Source organism: Triturus cristatus, chromosome 12 (genome assembly GCF_964204655.1).
Source record: "Triturus cristatus chromosome 12, aTriCri1.1, whole genome shotgun sequence".
NCBI classification, from domain to species: domain Eukaryota; kingdom Metazoa; phylum Chordata; class Amphibia; order Caudata; family Salamandridae; genus Triturus; species Triturus cristatus.
In genome coordinates, this window is record NC_140595.1 from 747,929,344 (window position 1) to 747,949,802 (window position 20,459).

General features: G+C 41.7%; 1 protein-coding gene across 1 annotated transcript in view; it reads left to right on the forward strand.

Annotated features, from left to right (window-relative positions):
• LOC146782676 (extracellular calcium-sensing receptor-like) overlaps window positions 1-20,459 on the forward strand; it is a 78,612-nt gene that overhangs the window by 7,895 nt on the left and 50,258 nt on the right. Inside the window, exon 2 of the mRNA XM_085637174.1 lies at window positions 9,070-9,361. Coding sequence (XP_085493300.1) covers window positions 9,070-9,361 — 292 coding nt within the window. The remainder of the gene's footprint in view (window positions 1-9,069; window positions 9,362-20,459) is intronic.

The window sequence follows — 20,459 nt, forward strand, 5'->3', positions numbered from 1 at the left end:
CAGGCTTCCTATACGGCTTCACTACTCTCTTCTCCCAGGCCCAGGCATTATAATTTTGCATGCATTTCAGGGAACTGCATGACATTCCATAAAAAAAATATATCTTGTGTATTTGATAATCTCCATATAATGTACTGTTTTCCTTGTATCTTCTTTCTTTTCTTCTTCCTCCATCTAATTCTCTTGTTTGATTTGTAACCAGTTTTGAAGATTAAAGATGGATATAAATTTATGCATGGTATTGTGCCTTACCAATGTGAGAGTGTGCATACTAAATATCAAAGTCAGAATATTTAAAATAAATATTGAATATTGACAGGTAAATCTAAAGGTTTCATACCTAACTCCACATATATGAACCTACGCGATACATATATCTTCAAGACATGTAGATGTGGAATTAGGAATTAAATTTATGCTGCCCTATATGGACTTACCTTTCGATATTTTGTCCCTCGATATTCTGTCTTCTAGGTTCTTGTATGTCGATATTCAGTAGTACAATCAATCTGGGTATATTGGTGCAGACAGGAAGGTCATGATTGTGCATCTTGGCAATCACTTATGAGTAGGGTGTCTGACTCTGTGCCAGCCCTTCCAGCCTACCAGAGACCATGGCCTTAAGAGACCTATTCTAAAGCATCACTAGCCTGGTCTGTCATTGCCGACTGTTGTGATTAAGAGCATGCGCAGTGATGATTCCTATAGATCAGTCGTAATTAGTCCAGTTGTAGACAAGCAGCGAGACAGGGTCCAGAAATGCCATTTGACAGATTTAGGAGGGAGCCAAGATGTGTACTCCCCAAACTCTCCATACTCATTTAAACACAATTTAATTTCAGTCATACCTCTCATAAAGGACACAGAGACACTGTGCTTACCCATTGTTTTCTGTTGTCATACCTGCTACTTGTAAAGCTATTGTGTAGTTTTAGGCAGGTCGCAATATGCCCTAGTATTAAAAAGCCTTTGAATATGTGTCCTCATTGCATTGTTGTGACTGCAATCTGGTAAATTTTTCATTGGTCGTTTATGACCTTGGTCAGTCATGAGTTTCCCTTCTTTTGGCTTTGATCACCTTACATCAAACACTTTTATAGAGCTTGCCAGATTGTTCCTTTTTGGCAGGATATCAAACAAACATGTCCCTTAGGCAACTGCACTGAGAATATGACGCTAAACCTGCTCAAAATGTGCTGGACATGAGTCCTTCTTACAAGGTTAGTTTCCAAACACAAAATCACATGAGACTCATTAGGGTGAGGAAACGTCATCTACCCGTTAGAGGGATCCACAATCGTATTCAAAACAAAATCACATTTTAACCTAACTGCAAAGAAGAAGAAGAAAATTCTCAGAGTACCAACATCGGACAATCTTAGTTTCTTCCACAATTATATCAGAACACATATGCAGTACCGTATAATAAAATGTGATACGTGTGAATATAGTACAGGCGACACAGTGCTCAAATAGTGATCATATTTACAACATAGAATGCAAAATATATTATACAATTGTCAATGGTTGTATACAGTTGTACAAAAAGGTAAGGGTATTTCAAGGAAATCAACAATCCCTTTCCATTATTCATCAATGTCAACCAAATTGGAGGGTTTGTTGACATTTCAACCCGAAATCTTTGGTAGGGTCTCCTCGGGACCTCGTCATCCGACTAACACACATCTGGTATGTGGAGTCACATAACCAGCTGTTGACCTCTTTAAGATAACTATTGCTCTACCTATGATTACTGTGTGATATGCAATCCACATGCAACTTTTTCTATGATCCCGAAAGCCTAATTAAATGCCACCTATCCCAATTCCAATTGTTTGCTTTGGGTCTGCTGTCACGATTGAAATGACTGGCCCCGCCTTCCAGTGATTTTTATTGTGAAGCCAAATCCAAGCTAAGCCACCTAACTCCACCCACACTTAGGGCCCCATTACGATGCTGCTTCACTGAGCATCCGACCGGCATCATGTCGGAAACGGGACCGCCCGACAAGGAGTTAACAGTCCCGCTTCCAAAATTACAATGTGGCCGCCTTCACGGCGATCAGAAAGTGTATGACTCCTCTTGTAGCTTGTGCTGCGGGCTGCAGCACACACCACAAAAGGAAAAATATGCTTTCTAAACATTCCTGCACCATGTGGCAGACACCATGCGGTGCATGTCACACGATGCAGGGATGTTTAGGGGGGCTCGTAGCAGAGGCCATGGGGGGACGGTTGACCTGCTAGTGGCCTCCAAAGTCCATTTCCGGCAGCCATTAAAAGGCTGCTTGAAAGGAGCAGCATAATCCCTACAGTACCGCCCCTATTGTAGTTTATTACGTTCCGACTGATAGTCGGATGGGCTCCTTGAGCCTGTCGGAAGCGTCTGTTGGTCCCTCCCCCTCTGCCTCTGACCGCCCACATAATAATACTGACCAGATGTCGGTCAGACCGCAACCGATGGCCTGTTGGTTGAGATCCGAACGACATCGTAATGAGACACTTTGTGATCAATATGGCACTAGAGGCCACATTCTAAGTGATGTGCCTGCCCAGTGACTTGTTTGGAGAATTAGCTGCATTTTCTAAGCTGCCTGTGACCACCTCTGAATTGTTTAGAGATGCACAACCCTGGCTGTGCAACAGTGTGTCAGTGGGACACTAGGAAGAGACAGAAAGTGGGTAAAGAAGAGAGAGACAATGGTAGTGTGAAAGTGGGAGAGACAAAGGGGGGCAGAAGTTGATAGAGAGTTAAACAGAAAGAGATTGTGAGTGAAGGGTCAACAATAAGTGAACAAGGCAATTAATGACAGCTAGAGGTAGAAAGAATTTAGAGAACGGCAGATGTGGTAAGAAAGAGAGTGATAGGAAGAGAAAGAAGCTGAAAGGGAATGAAAGGAAGAAGAAACCGCTGATGGGAAGCTAACACGGCCGGCGGCAAGTGAGGGGACAATGGAGTGAATGGAGGACAGTGAGTGGCAGAGGATTACAGGCAGGGACAGGGTTTGACAGATATTCATGGAAAACGTGTAATCGGTTTGGGGTGATGGTGGCAGTATTGGGGGGCAGAGAAAAGGAGCTAGCCAGAGAGGTGAAGTGGAAGGCACACCGTAATATGACGAGGTAGCTGATAAATGATGGAGGTAAGGAAAGATACATGGTACAAAAAAAATTACATGAGTAAATGAGGGGAAAAGAAAAAGGCAGGTATGACAGAGAGAGTAATGACCAAGAAAGGACAGTGTGAGTGTAGGAGAGAAAAGAGAGATAATAAAAACTGTGTGAGTATAGCAACTGAGAAAGAGGTGTGCGAGGAGTGTGGGAGAAAGAAGAGGGCCCAGGTAATAAACAAATGCATGACAAAAGGTTGAAAGGGAATTTGACCACAGCAGAGTGTTAAATGTTTCGTCGCTGTAGACACAGTATGGAGGCTCAGTTGACATCCCTCTATGCTTTTCTGCGGTCATTGTGACTCTTCACTGTGCTTTCAATATTACAGCAACTATTATAAAAATATATGCACCTCTTGTATACCCAACAATCATCAACTAAATCGCTTTAAGCTCCACATTATTTTACAGAAGCTCCAAACGTTAAAGCGTTTACTCTGGAGCTTCTTTCCCCTGCAGACAAATCCCTCTGAAACCCTCCCTACCTCACGAGGGTTCAATTAAAAAGTGGCAATGATCCTGCATCTTTGCACAGGAGCCCCAGAGGTAAAGCTGTGTGTGTGAATGTGTATGCAAGGTGTGCTGCATCTAATGCAAGAGTATAAATGTAACCCAGGCTCAAAGCATGGAAAACATTCACAACCTTCTGTGGCCCATCATTAGCACCCCTGCAGCAAGCAGGCTATTGGAAGGAAGCTGCATATTGAAGGTAAGGCAGGAAAATATGCGCTCTATGCATTTCAACTTCTCCAGGGTGGGCTTATGTTGCCTGGGGACAGGAACGGTCTTATGCAATGTCTAGGTGGGTGGTATTAAGAGCTGCAGAGGTATGCTCAGCTCGAGAGAAGTTTTTAAAATGTATCCAGTCCCAATGAAACCTTCAACCTTTAAACTAAAACTGTAAGATTACATTAGACAAAAATATTAAGGGTTAACCAGCGCTATCTCAAACTAGTTAACGGGATTCAACCATAGAAGCCAGAGTCATTTTTGGCCACATTTAGTTGGTGCTTCTGCGTGAGTCAGGACAGTGAGCTGAAATACACTTGAACCTGGATGAAGTAACTGGGGGCCATATGGATTAATCGCTTCTGAGGTCGCAAACACATTTGCAACCTCAAAAGGGGCATGGCAACTGCACAAAAACATAGGGGTATATGTGCAAGCCCCTATCGCCAGGAAGAGTCACTTTTAGTGACGTTTCCGTGGTGATCGGGGCTTCGCCTTATTTACAAGGCAGCGTTAGGCCACTTAACGTTGCTTTACGCTGCCTTGTAAATAAGGCCCCCTTTCACGCTATTCTTAGTGTGAAAGGGGTGGGCAGTGGGTGTTCCACAGCAACACCCATTGTTCTTTACGCTGCCCCCTATTTACAAGGGCAGCCTAAATAGGAGGCAGCGCCAAAATAAAGACCAGAAAAAATCTGACTAAAGTTTGCAAAACAAGGAAAAATGCTTTATTTCTCCTTGTTTTTGCTTTTTCCGTGTGTGCTGCCTTGGATTGTTTATGTGTAGAAAGGTGGCCCTCCCTGCACATAAACAATCCTTAAAAGAATGTCATTTTGTAACTTCGATGTGTGCTGCATTAAGCAGCACACATAGAACCAAAAAATTGAATTTCAGGATTGTTTATGTGCAGGAAGGGTCACCTTCCTACACATAAACAATCCTCCACTGCACGCACAATGGTGCAAGGGTGCATGCGTTGGTGCTACACTGCTAAATGTAGCGCCATATCAGTGGGAAACGCAAGGCTGCACCATATCGTTGTATATATGATGCAGCCTTTTGTTTGTGAAGTAGCGGAGCGAGGTGTTAAGCCATGACCGCTAATGCCTCACTCCCCCACTTCATTGTACATATGCCCCATATTTTTTCAAGTCCGTAAAGCTTTCCAGACTCATAAAATGGATTCTGCAACTGGTTACGAATCTGAATTTGGAAGTGGACTGAAAGAGGCTTCCCTTCAAAATTGCTGTTGGTATTGAGTATATCAATGGTTTGCAACCACAATTCTGGTTGCAAAGCACTGACCAGTTACTGAATCCTCAAATAAAGGTGGTAATGGATGTGTTATGGGAAAGGAGTGTCCCAGGGACCCCCTCCTTTTGGAAATTTGGGTAACTGACTCAGGCAGTCTAAAGCAGGGCTAGTTCATTTAAGGTAGATGGGCTGCTTTAAATAAATTAATGAAATCAATGGGATGAAAATCTGTTGTCCCTTGCAGGCCCTCATCCCTGGCATTGCTGCCAATCTCAGGGGATCGCAATTTCTTACCAGCTTCATATATATTTATTAGGAAGAATGTTCTGCAACCCCTTGCGATTCGTCATTATGTGAGTTCACCTTAAGTAGGTTTGTTTGCAAAATGCAATTCGGTTTGCAAAATATTCGTGCACAATTTGATACCCGTCTTTCTTAATCGAGTAATAGTACCTCTGACCCTTAGATTCATGAGAGTAACACAGGTTAAATGTAGACCATGAAATGTATCCGGAGTGATGTGGACTTGTATAGGAAGAGTAAGTGGGAGAGATGGAGATAGTGAAAGAGACGGATATTGAAATTAGAATAGGAAACCAGAAGTGTAGCACAGTTAGGACAGCCGGAGAATAGGGGAGATTGGGGTTCAATTTGATATTGGATTCATATTTGATTCTATGGAAATTTGCAATGATGTTAACAGTCATTGTTTATGTATTTCTGAACTTCACTAGTACCATGCAATTACCATGCAATGGGGATTTTCCGTAATGGGACGGGATATACAAGTCATATATCCAAATAAAATTCCCGAACCTGTAGGGTTTAACATGTACATTCATCTTATACTCTGAGCAAATGCATCCTGCAGCCTCTGTGTGGGGTTGGGCATCATTAATCCTAGCGGACTTATCACATGGTAAAATTGGTGCCGGTGTTTCAACTCCCAGGAAAACTGGTTCATGGATCACTGGCTTATTCAGAATCAAGCAGAGTTAAATTCATAACAATAATTCCATTCCACCTAATCAGGCCGAAGTAGAGCTGCAAATATTAGGCAGAAGAGAAAGGCCTTCTGCAAGACAGCTAAGTTAAGTTGAGACCCAGGGGACGTCTACGGCAAACTTCATGAGATGCATCTCTCTTGACCAAAAGTCAAACACTGACATGAGTTAAAAATCTGTTATTATTTGTTCTTTTCTCAGCTCCTTTATGGGCTGAGGAATTCCTCACATTGTATGACATTTTAGTATATCAACAAGTGCCTTGCCACCAACGTCAACAGAAGCCATCTCTTCAACAACACTCAATCTAGTTTGAGCTTAAGGCCACAGCTCAGAAACAACCCTCATCGCCACAACAGACAACATCCATATAATAATGGACAGAGAAGTCACCACTGCCTTTATCCACTCAGACCTCTCCATGGCTTTCAACACCATCTACTTCCTCATCCAATGATTCTACAAAACAGGCATCCAAGCCTGGCACTCTGATGCATATTCTCCTTCCTGACAGGCTGGATCCAGTCAGTTAACCTTGGCCCTGTAGAGGCCAGATGCCCATAACCTGATTTGCGGAGTACCTCAAGGTTCATCACTCAGCCCAACCCTCTTTAACACCTAAGTGACCCCATTCACAAGCCTCATTTATGGCCATGGAATCAACATCTTTCTTACACTGACAACACTCAACTTATACTTTCCTTCTCTGCCAAACATCCAAACACTCAGACCAAGTTCTCTACCTGCATGACTGCAGTTTCAGAATAGTTGAAAAACAACTGCTTTCTACTGAACACTAACAAAATGGAGGCCATGCTCTTTGGCAAACACTCCTTGCCATGGGAGACACCAAGAAACTCAGCATAATCATGACCAATCAACTCACCATGACCGCCCAAATTAACGCTGTTTCTGTCTTGTCCTTCCATACTCTAATGAAGATGCTGAAGAATATCTTGAAAGGGCTCCCCACCAGCACCTGCAGAACCATTTCCCTGAGCCCTCATCACAAGGAAACCTAACTACAGGTACGCCCTCTATGCCAGAGTCAACATGCAACAGACCGCCCAACTTCAAACCATAAAGAACTCTGCAGCCAGGCACACACTCAACCTAACTCATTGTCCCCAAATAACCCCACACCTCAGGCAGCTCCAATGGCTTCCCATCCATAAACGATTTATTTACAAAATCTTCATGCACACCTTCAAAGCCTTAGACAACAGAGACCCAGCATATCTCAACAACCACATCAGCATCCACAAACCCACCAGGCACCTCTGCTAGGCCGGACTCTTACTAGCACACATCCCACACATACGAAGAACCAGAATTGGTGATCACACCTTCTCCTAACTCCCTCCCAAAGCCTGGAACAACCGTCCCTATACATACGAATGACCTCTTTAATTCTTAAATTCCACAAGAAACTAAAGGCATGGCTCTTACAACTAGACTAGCTCTCAGCTAGGCCCAGAATGATGCTGCTGCATCAGCCTTAGGATACCCCTGCAGATAATAGCACATGGTAAAAATTAACACTACACAACACAACATTACAAAGCATTGCCATTACTCAATAACATTTCTTTTAGTCTTATTTATTCTCTACAAATGTTGAAGAAGGAAATGCAATGTAAAAGCTTTACTCCACAGCACTTATGTTCCTGCACACTGCGCATGAAACTTGGTTATATTTGTACAGTATGTGGTTATTTTCTTTGGCATTTAATGTAACTTCCAACTAATATATATATTTCAGATCTTAATCTTAATATCAATTAGGCTATTTTTCAGAAAGCCACTGGTGCAAGAGTCTACTAATGCTATACATGCAGCCATTTGTCTACAACCACAATGCTGCCCTTGGTGTTTCTGCTTCTGAGGCTTACTTTTGCCTATACCACTGCCCTGGGTTGCTCAATCACCAATCAGGACAAGGTGGGATTTTACTCGGCCGGAGACATCATGATTGGTGGATTGATCCCTGTTCATATGACCTGGCAGGGCCATCTGAATGATTTTACTTCCTTCCAGAAACCAATGACCTGCAGCAAGTAAGTGCTGTACTAGAAGATACAATGGTGGTGGGTATAAATGTTATTTGCAGAACTGATGGTGCCATTAAGACTGAGTTCATCAAGTGATCTGTATATATCTGTACTGGAGGTGTGAGTTCAGCTAAATTTGGATAGATAGATAGATAGATAGATAGATAGATAGATAGATAGATAGATAGATAGATAGATAGATAGATAGATAGATAGATAGATAGATAGATAGATAGATAGATAGATAGATAGATAGATAGATAGATAGATAGATAGATAGATAGATAGATAGATAGATAGATAGATAGATAGATAGATGCGTTGGGTACCAAATACCTTTTAAGATACTCAGATGGCATAAGGTCATAACAGAGAAGATCAAATGTCTGCCACCTATTTAGAAATGATTAGGCCTGGGCAAAAATGTTATTACGCCAATGAGATCTCATGTAATTTCTGGCTTTTCGCTTTACTCTTGTGAAGGAAAATTCTGCCATTATCTCTGGTTGGGTTAAAATCTTATCACAGGAGAATGGGTACAACACAGATGTTAAGAGGACTAGTGACTGTTTCTTTACACAATAATTTAGCGCTGAATGCTTCTTCATGTCAAAAATGAATGTGAGCACATGTTCACACCAAAATTAAGAACAAAATACCAGATTTTAATTTTCAGTAATTTCACAGAATTTTTCCAAAATCTTTGCATGATCATACAAAAAGGAAATTATGCAAATTTTGTTCACACACTTAACTTTTATCATGTCTGAGACAGAATCTAGCAACAGTTTAAAACAATGGGATTGGAACCAGGTTTCAATTAAATTACCTTTTTTCCTATGGTTTTCTTCTCTGTCCTTCAGCTTCAGTGTCACAATGTATAGCTGGGTTCAAGCAATAGTTTTTGCCATCAGTGAAATTAACAAGGACCAGAAGTTACTGCCAAACATCAGCTTGGGCTTCCTGATCTACGACACCTGTTTATCAGCCAGGACGGCCATTGAGGAAACTCTGCGAATGCTCACAGGACAAGATAAGGCCATCCCGAACTACCAGTACAAGAGAAGCTCACCACTGACAGCTGTCATTGGCGAGTCCAGTTCCACTGTTTCAATTTCCATCGCCAGATTGTTGGGACTTCATCGATATCCGCAGGTGAAGTTGGGGGGTGTAATTCAGAAGGGTAGAGAGCATTTTGAAATATATTTCCAATGGTTTTACTAAGGAAATAATACATTTTTGTGGTCTCACTTGTCTGTCGCCGACCACACTGTAACCAATACTTAAAAATATAATTAAAATGGGCGTTGGGTCTACCCTCTGCTCATGATTGCATTGCTTTATTGCCTCTTTTGAATCCTTGTGCATGTTTAGAAGGCTTTCTGCCCTAATTATGTCTGTCCCACCCCTTGAGCATTAAGGTTTCACCCTTCTTATTATTTATTTAGTGCATGCTTCCACTACTTCTTTCATGGACTGTATTCCCTCTGACATATTTTGCTGGTATTAGAAGGTGAAACCCAATGGTTTGCCAATGCTTGTTATTCCAACAACAATTTAATGCAAACAGTTTTAAAGCAGGTGTGTCTTATGTAGGCTCCGGTGGGATTTTTCTGTGCCACATTATAAGGCTATCCACTTGAAATAAATGGATACTCAGTTAATTCAAGTGGAAATAATTTGTAAAGTTAGGCAAACATTTAGCATGAGAGGCTCCCTCCTACACCTAGATTTGAACACTTGCTATAAAGTAATGGGTAGTTTTAGGAAAATTACTCTTTTCACATAATTGCTTCCATTATAATGTTAGATCTATCAGCTGCCTTTGATCCAGTCCCCCACTCCGGACTTCACACGCGCCTCCTGGCTATTGGTGTAACAAGACTAGCCTTAGACTGTCTTGCTTCCTTCCTGGCAGGTCTAAGCCACTAAATCTCTATTCCTCCTTTTTCCTCAAATCTATGTGAACTGACAGCAGGTGTTTCCCAAGACTCGGCATTAAGTTCCACCTTCTTTAATTTATATCTTACTCCTTGTGCCCATATTGCTAGAGCGCTTGGGGCAAAAACCATATCATTTGTTGATGACATGCAGCTGCTGTTCTCATGTAAGAGGGGAGAAGAGTTGCCAGGAGCCCAGATTAAAACCTGTCTAACTACTGTTTTTCAGTGGATGGCCATACACCAACTTAAGTGTAACACAGAGAAAACACAAAATTCTGTTTTTTGGACAATTCCGCACCAGAATTCAGGTTTGGCTTGATGATGCCTACCCACCAGACTTACAAGAGGGTTTAGTTAAAAACCTAGGGATTAAATTTAATGAGAATTTGTCTTTCAAACCCCAAATTAGATCAGTAGCTGCCACCTGCTTTAGGGTGCTATGCTCCTTGAGGAACGTTTTACGTTTCTTGTCCTTCTTAGTAAAGAAGCTGGGGATTCAGGCATTGATCACCTCCAGATTAGACTACAGTAATTCCTTATATTTTGGTTTACCCGATGAGTTGCTGAGCAAACTTAAAGTTTATTTATTTATTTCATTTTTAAAGTTTTACATAGTGCGAACAAAACCCATGAGGATATCAGAGCACTTTACAGATGACCGAAAAAGAGGAGAACTATAAATCAGACACCAGGGTGGTCAGAAGTACAAGGGGAGGAAAAATCCATGCAGCCATGACATACATAATCATAAACAGTCCAAGGAAATCAGAAAACAGGGTGGTCCGAAGTACAAGGGGAGAAAAACTACGCCGGCATGACATACATAATCATATGCAGTCTAAGCAAATAATAGGGTAAGAGAAATGAGGTAGAGCAGGCATTTAGAATAAAGGAATGAGAATAAATGAAGTATATTACAAAGTCACAAATTAGGAGCTGGGAGGAACTGATAGCAAAGTGAGTATGAAAAGTGTATACAGATGTAACTCCCTGAAAACCCCAATCAAATACAATAAAAAAGACAGCTAAAAATGGGGAGGACACGAGTATTTGAGTGCTTATTAGGCGAGGGTTTCTAGGGCAGGAATGTGTTCATCAAAAATGCTTTAACTTCCTTTTTGAAAGTTATATTTGAGGGGATCGTCCTGATTTCCAGAGGCAGGGAGTTCCAAATTCTCAGGCGATACCTGAGAAAGCTCAATCACAAGTTTTCTTTTTATGGAATTTCTCCGGTTTCAGCAGAAGAGTGCCGGCACTTCTGGATGATCTGGAGCCACCGGATAGTACAAGTTTTTGTGCAAGGTATAGCAGGATGTTGTAATGTAAGGCTTTATGGGTCATGCAAGCAATCGTTAGTTGTATCCTTGCTTTGTAAGGGAGCCAATTAAGGGATTTTAACTCCGGGGTTATATGGTGGTATCTTTTTGCGCCAGTGATGAGTCTAGCAGCAGAGTTAAGAGAGGCTCTTAGTGGAGCCATCTTCGATCTTGGGAGTCTACAGAGGATTGCGTTTCCACAGTCCAACGTGTCCAAAATGCAACTGCCTGCTTACTTTTGAACCTGGTAATTGGAACATATATGTCTCCTCATCTTCGAGATCTTCATTGGCATCCTATCAAGAAAAGATTCTTGTTTAAAGCACTTTTGCTGGTAAATGGGGCCTTGCATCAGACAAAGCCATCTATCTCAGAGCTAGGTTCCACTTCTATAACCCACTGAAAGATTTGTGTTCAGTTAATAAACTATTAGCGGCAATTCCTAAAATCCAACAAGCTGGAGTGGAAGTGGAATTGGAAGGAAGATCTCTTGCACGCAAAGGAGCTGCATGGAATACAGTGTCCTTGGAACTTCAAGGTCTAACCAATACCGCAGTTTAAAAAAAAAAATTGCTAAAAACCTGGCTCTTCATTCAAAATGAATATCTTATTAGATATTATGGTAGGCCTGAAGCTCCGTGCCAGGACACTCTTAGGAGCAGCTGTGCGCAATAGAAGTTACTCCATCATCATCAGTTGTTTGGACAGAAACTGCTATTTTTCAACTGTGCACTCAGACTCTGCTAACCAAGCCCCATTGCACTTGCCAGAACCCCTAAAGCAAGTCAAAAGTAGGTATACTCCTAATTGGAAAATTTAGCATGCCTTAAGTCCCTACTATATGGTACAAGTTGATCACACGGCCTGTACAGTAAATATCCAGGGATGTGGAATTACTATAGCCTGATGCCCAGGAGCTATTGTTTGGAGTCAAGGGCAACACGTTTTCATGTGTATTTCGTCCTTGGGACAAGTAGGCCCAACCCCCTTCAGCACACACCCTTTGGTTGCCAGTTTGCTGTACCACATTAAAGACAAGTGAAGGGAACTGTCTGTAGTTAAGGTAATATTTGTGTTTATATGTTAATGCTGTTCAAACTTGTATTTATGGTTCATTAATTGAAACCCTTTATTAGTAGTGTGAGCAGTCTAAGTAAATGTTGTAAACTTTGACTGCATTACTGACAGTGGTTCCAGTATGAAAATGTATACACACGTTTTCAAAGTTTAGCATTATGAGTATAATGCTCCCAGAATACTCTCTGATTTGATGCAAATATGTGCAGAAGCTTGAAAGCAAGACTAATGATTATTTTCTTTCAAAATAAAATGTTCATAAAAAAACTGAAAGCAGGAAAAAATCATTACCCTAAACTACTGTAAAATTTCAGGTACCATTTTTGCAGCATCAGTTAGTAACATGTGTTGATGCATGCTAGTATTTCCCAAAAATATTCCGAATGGAAAATCAGTGTAATGAGTTTCACTAAGATTATGAGAAACAAAAAAAAACAAGCATTGGAAAAGCCAGTAGGTCTGAAATTGGTGGTCAGCTTTTTAGTTTTGTCAATGTGTGACTTGTTCTGGCATGGTTTTTGTAAAACCTTATTGGTGTGGAAGCTGCCGGGCCCTCACAATAATAACAAAACATAGGCAAAAGCAAAACATTTATTTGGTCTCAAAAAGCACACACTGACACAGTAGTTACTGGCACTGCTCCACTTACTTTGTGTGCGGATATGCTCCTTGTGAAAGAGGAGAACCTGCCACTCACAGTGTAGCTAGACAATATAGAGAGGAAGAGACAGAACTGTATTAAACACAAAAGGCCATGGTCAACGCCAGACCAAATTAGGGGCCCAATTATTAAAGAAAGTCTTACATTTGCACCTATGGTATATGTCCTTGCATTAAGTGCAGCTATACGGCTTTCATGGATTTCCAAGAATGTACAGAAGTAGGAAAAGAAATAGTACTCTTAGAAAATATTTGTGAACTGCATTTTAGCATGAGCAAATATGCATGTGTAGATTTGCTCATGCGAAAATCTGAGTGTTTGCAAGTTCACTTTCCCGCCAACCACTTTTTTCCCAACTCTGGAAGACGGTTTACCTCTGCAATTGTTGGCACTAAATTTCCAACATTTCTCAGTATGGGAAAAGATTAGAGAAGAGTTGTTGAAAACCCTTAAAACATGCTAGTTAGTAGGTTTGCACAGACTCAAAAATGCATTCTAACTCAGGAACTATTGCTTACCACTACATTCAGCCCCTGTATGTAGATCTGCTGACATGTGGCTACATAAGGGCATTGCAGGTATTCAAACACTACTATGGAATGGGCCCTGGCATAATCAGAGAGGCTATATCAGAGCTCTTATATAATGAGATTTCTGCCATAATTTGTCGCCGCACTACATGGCACCAAAGGGACAAGTAGATTTTGTTACAGGACAGGTAGATTTATGAAGAAACCTGCCCATAGGCAAGTAGATATTTTATTAAATTCCACACCCCTGAATGTCACTAGTAGATTGCAGCACCCATTGTGCCACCCACTACAGTGACTGTGCAAACATGATTGTAGCCTTGGTGTGCAGTTTTAAAACAGCAAAATCAAACTGCCATGATAACCCCATTGGCAGGCCTAAACCTTCCATTTAACAATTAACAAGTCACCCTTAAGTATGTCTTACTGCACACAAGAAAGGATGTATGGTATTTAAACATAGGGCATGTAGACCTTTAATGTTAAACATGTCCTTACAGTGACAACAGGTTGGCTGCTTATAGGAAGGCCTTGGCATACTATGCTAAATGTAATAATGTTATCTATCTTCAACTAAGAAACATCTACAAATTTAATTCTTAGATGTTTTTGAAATATTCTTTGCAAAATGAAATTCAATGGTAAAGTTGGGTTTGTAATCAATAATTTAGAAAATGTACTTCTAGAATGTTTCTTTTTCCCCTAGCACTATTTGGATTGTTTCTTATGTTCTGACCTATATTGAAGAATGGTAGGTGCGTTTTCCGTTGGGTGAATATTGATTCTGAAATTTTGAATTCACTGGCAAGATTTTCGTTTTGTGATTGGTGCCACAAGCGTTCTTTGTTGTCCCACTGTCCAATTTGAGTGTTCTTACTTTTTCCCTGCCTAAAGCCTCTGGAGGCCAAGTTTTATAAGCTTCAACTGTCACCTGGCAACTGAATAGCCCCCTTGATGAGGTATGAAAACTGCATCCGAGCAGGACAAAGTCTTGAGTGTGGAGAGGTGATTCTGTTCCTCTGGCAGTATGACAATCTGGGCCGTGCCCAAGAACTTGATTAACTTCAAATATGCCTGCCCAGTCACAGGCAAATGTTAGCTGACACTTGGGAAGGACCTTCCTTTGTTTCCCTGGTCTGGCAGGCACCAATCCAAGAGGAACAGCAGCTGCCCATAGAACTGGTTTGCAGTGACCACAGCTGAGGGGTTGCTCATTTACCTGGCCATACCTATGGGATGGGCATACAGGTTTTGGACAAGGATTACCCCTGAGAACTTTTTCTCTATTGGTCAGGGAGGGGCCAGAAGTCACCCACAACCACAGGCTAGTGCCAGGCATAAATGTGGCAATCCTGGGCACCCTTTTCAGAACACAAGTGTAAGACTGAAGAAAGACTGCACCTGCTGTTGAGACCTCAGAGGAGACCTGAAAGGCTTCAATTGCTCCTGTTTGTATGCAGGACAAACCAGTGGTCTCCAGGGGTCAGTTTGCTCACCTTTTTACTAGATATAGGGCTACAAAAAGCTACAAGAAGTCTCTTTTCCTGAAAAGCCCAGCTGACCAGTTCCAACAGGACCTGTCCTGGATGCTGCTAGTGCCTCCTGCTGGAGTGAGTCTTGGCCCCAGTTGCAGTTCCCGAGGTACTAAACCCCTTGACTATTTCATAGTGTATTCCTCCTAACATCCTTAAAATCCTGGGCCATAGAAATGTTTTGACTCCAAAGACTGCCAGAGGACCGGGACAATCTTGTCAGGTCAATCGATAAAGGTGCATTGCTGCTGGCTGAAAGATTCAGGATGCTGCCACACAAAGCTTTCCTCAGCAGCAATTCCATTTCAGAGGGATGTTGTGGAAAGGATATCCGGCTTCCTGGAGCCCTGCTTTGATAAAGCTTGCAGCCTAGCCCCAGTGGAGGAATCCGAGCACCATAAAAGTGACTAGGTTAAAATGTAGAATTCTTCTCTTTGTGAAGATGCCAAAAGTATCTAGCTGGTAAAGGACCTTCCTTTGATGTAAATTTTGAATTTCTCACAGTTATCCTGCCAAAGGCTGTGGCTTCTTCGAAACCTTGTCTGATGGCACCCGGATTCATGGAGCCCCTCTCTGTCACAGCCTGCTGCCTTGCCCCTTGAGGCTATGTCCCATTTATTTCAAGGGGCTAAGTTAGAAGGTAATATTTCTGATGAGGTCGAACCTGGTTTCTGTACCTGACCCACACTGCATGGAGGTCAAACTTAAAATGCACCTAGGTCCAAGCCAAACGTAACCAGATGACCGCAGTGGGCACTTAACACATTTTGGTGCTACTTTTACATAAAACAGGCTATACAGCTTACAACTGGACTTGGGCACTGGAATCCTTTGACTACAAAGAAATGTGCTGGACTGGAAGACCGCTCACATTGGTATAACATACGTCTACATGGGATGCTGAAGGGCATGAAAGGATACAATATGCTCAGGTTCTTCAGTTTCTTTGTGTCAAATCTGCTTCAGATCCCTTCTCTGAGCCGTTAGAATTCCAGAGGGCACATAGTCTGAGAGCACCTCCTATCTGCCAAACAGATGCACCCAGCGCAATCATAGCAAGTGTACTAAGACACCAGCACAGAAGGGCCATGCCAAAGGGGTTGTACGACGGCACAACGCAGGTAAATGCATCGTATGCCTTTGCCACGCATTTGTTAGCATGCATGTTTTCCCCGCAAATATGCATTTACAACGGTGCCAATACCAGGCATTGTTTTTAGATTTAAAAACAATGTATTTGTTGGGGGAGACCCCCTGCCCCCCGCAACTTACCTTAATTGCGTGGTATTGTCATGCATTGAAATTGTATATTCGTGGTAAAAATGTGCATGCAAACAAATGCATGGTAAAGGCACAACGAGGTAAAAACCTTGTTGTAAAGGCTGTTTCCCTGCTACAGGGGGTCTTGCCATTACCAGTGTCAGCCTCATTGTTTGTCATACTGATTTGCCTCTTTTATTATGCAAGGGTCTCAGATTATGTTCAAGGATGTACCTCCGGCTGCCAGTGCATCATGGTTCGCACAGCAGATCAAAGTTAAAGTCTGCTACTTTGAGTGCATAAGACCAGATCACTTAGTTCAACACTTTCCAGACAGCTCCACCTATGCACAGGGCCTTGGATGTATGGCTAATTACCCAGACACCTGAATTATGACCTATTGTCCTAATATACCAATCCCTCATCTGTCACGACTTGCCATTGATGCAAACAAACTGTCCTCTCCCTCATTCTTGAGCAGTAGCCGGACTGTGGAAGCATGCCCCACTCTTCCTACCGAGATGTGCAACTCCATATTGTGACAATGAATGTGAATGGTCTGTCCAGGTTTGTTAAGAAGACAAAGATTCTCTCACAACACCATCATAGGACTAATGTTGCGCTCTATCTAATAAGAGGGCCATCTGCCTTCAGCTGAAATTGATAACCTAAAAGGAGAATGGGTCAGGAAAGTAGTGTGCAGCAGCCACTCAAAGCAAATATAAACACAGGTCCTTGACCTTGCGTCCGTTGGAAAATTTGGGGTAGCCATCTTAATTGACAAGGTCTTGCCATACAGACTTTTGCATTCTTGGACGGACACACAAGGCAGATATGTCTTCACAAAACTGAAAATAGGGGAGTAGGTACTAATACTGGGCTCAGTGCATGCCCCAAATGGAGATAAAACTATTTTCTTTGGCCAACTGAATAGGTTATTCTTTGAATTTGGGACAGCCAAACTAGTGGTGGGGGGAGACTGGATGTGGTCCATGAACCCGATCACTTGTCAGACAGGGCCCGACTGTTACAATGCTTCAGACAGGCCTCAACTCATGGACCTTTTGGGTGACCACGGATTTTTAGACATCTTTCGGGAGGACCGCCTCATAGATACAGACTACACATCTTTATCATCAATACACAACATTGCCTCTAGGATCGATTACTTACAAGTCTGTCACTCTTTGATTCCTTTCTTGCTTACTATAGACATACTATGGAGGGGTTTATCTGATCATAATCCTAAAGAGTTCACAAATAAGGAAGGTGCACTCAAAAGAGAAGTTAATCAAAACAGCCAAATATTTTCCATCATTCTTTTTTATTCTTAATTTCGTAAAACAAACCAGCAAACAGCCTCCCTCAATGAGCATGTTCATGTATATGAGGGTGTTGTTTTTAAATTCAATGTTTATAGAATGTTGGTATATATATGTATTTAGGGAATGTATCTGTTCGTTCCAGATGTTTTTGTGATTCTTTTGTGATGTTTGTTTTTTCCCATAATAAGTTATGTCAGTTGTAAAGTAGTCCAATTATGTCAACAATATGTCTGTATGTACAAATGTTTCTTTTTATATGTCTAGTTATGTCATGGTCTTATGTAACTGGTTTCATGTAACTGTTTCAGCCCTGAAGAAGTTCCTTTGGCAATAAGGAATGAAATGCGTTGGCTGTTTGCCGGTTTTAACGAAATTAAGAATAAAGAAGAATGATGGAAAATATTTGGCTGTTTTGATTAACTTCTCTTTTGAGTGCACCTTCCTTATCTGTGAACTCTTTCGAATTTGTAGCATCTATCAATGGCAGATGCTGGGAGTAGTTGCACCTAATTGGATGATATTAACTAAGGAACTTAAGTGCTTAACTTTGGTCTGTCGTTGTTTGCTTTTTTGTTTATGTAAAACTTTGATTGTAGACAATTCTGAACTTATTTCCCTGGTGACTAATCTACTACAATGCCCAGATTTGATAATGGCAGGGAAGAAATGGCCCTTAATTTATTTGGTACGAGTACATCACGACAACCTGCACAACAGGGTACATCCACTAGTGCAGCCGTCTTCAATCTGTGGGGTGCGACCCCCAGGGGGGCCGTGGAGACCTGGGAAGGGGGTCTCGCATTTCCAGGCCTCATGTCTGCCTGGAATACAAGACGTGCTTTTCCTTTTGGACAAAGGCCTGGACCCTTCATTCATCCTTAAAATGTTTGGGCTGAAGTTAATTGAGTCTCGTGCTGTAAAACGAAGAAGCCCAGCAGACACGTAAAACAATCCTTCAAACAAGTCTTCATGCCAGGGTGCCTGCTTGCCTGAATGAAATGCAAATGGGCTCTAGGAGTTAATCTGCAAATATAAAGGGTGCTTGGGAGTGGTTCTGGCTTTGATTGCTTGAATCACTCCAAACATTGTGATGGCAAAGATGTGGGCTTTTTTGCATGATGGTGCAAAGGGTAAAGGACTGGGCTGTGAAGTGCATGCTTTTAACCATAAGTGTATTTACACAGTGCTAAGTACCACTAGGAAGGTTTTGAAGGGACAGGTATGCAAAAAAAAAGCATTACTTATGGTCTTATTACGCAAATCTACACTTTTGAAGCTCCATTTTATCCTAAAACCATTTGCACAGTTTGTAGCAATCTATTTTATAATGTGTGTAATGCAAATATAAAATAACGACTTGCACAATCACTCTGCTTTCTGTCACAGGATGTGACACCATAGCACTAAAAGTACACAAGTCTCTATTCTGCACTGCGCCAACCAAATTTAATTCTGTGTCTATCTGGTTACACACGGACCACTGCAGTGCATTAAATAATGGAGGTTTAATAATGCACAAGAGTGCATTTCCCATTGAGTAAATTTATTTTTCATTTAAGCTACTTATTATTTTATATGTAGCTACCTGATAGTGAAAAACCTAAAAAACGAAAAAAATATTTTGGGGCTGATTTATGAGAGGTTTGCACTGCTGAAGCATCACTTTTTTTTTTAAAGCTTTGGCGGCACAAACGTCTCAATCATATCTATGAGGCGACGCAGAGTCAACCTGCGTGGCTTTGCATGGCCTCATGGATATGGAGTAAGAAAAAAGCAGAGCTAGTCGCTGTGTTGCCTTACACAATGTCAAGTAGGCGTTCCATAGGCATTGCAGTGGGTGTTCCCATAGATGTTGCCCCAGATTTGGGAAACCATGTAAACCTGAGGCAGCGCCAAAACCTTACGCCTCCCCACAGAAGGCGTAACAAGGAGAAATTTTTCATTTCTCCTCGTTTTTCCTCTTTCTACATGTGTTCCTTTTTCGATGTGTGCTGCATTCTGCAGCACACATAGAAAATGGAAAACCCCTCTCAGAATTCTTTTTTTGCGGGAAGGTGCCCCCTCCTGCACAAAAACAATCCTGCCTATGTTGGCGTTAGGAAACAATTTGTGCACCAACACAGGGGAAAAGGACAGGAATGCACCATATTTCATAAATAGGGTGCATTCCTGCCCTTTCACATTGGTGTAGGGCAGACTGCAAGAAGACTTGCTGCACTGCCCTACGCCAATGCCTCATAAATGAGGCCCTTTGTTTTAGCCTCACGTTTGTTCATGCCCCCACACTCACTGACCTTTGGTTTGCTAAACACTGTTTAATTTATTTTCCCAATGTAAAAATGATGTGCTGTGTGAATTGGGGGTGTTTATTGTTGTCAATAGTTGGCAATGATGAGGAGGACCAAGTTCTAGAAATTTTTATCAGCAGGGGGTCCTTACGCCTACAATTTTATGACAGGGGGGTCATCAGTAGTTATGATGCAAATACTGATTAGACATGCCAAGGAGAAAGGCGGACAAATTTCAAGGAGAAATAGAGGCTATTGAAAAAGAGATCAATGATATGGAACAAAAGGATCACATTGTCAAAAACTGCAATTTTGAAAAAA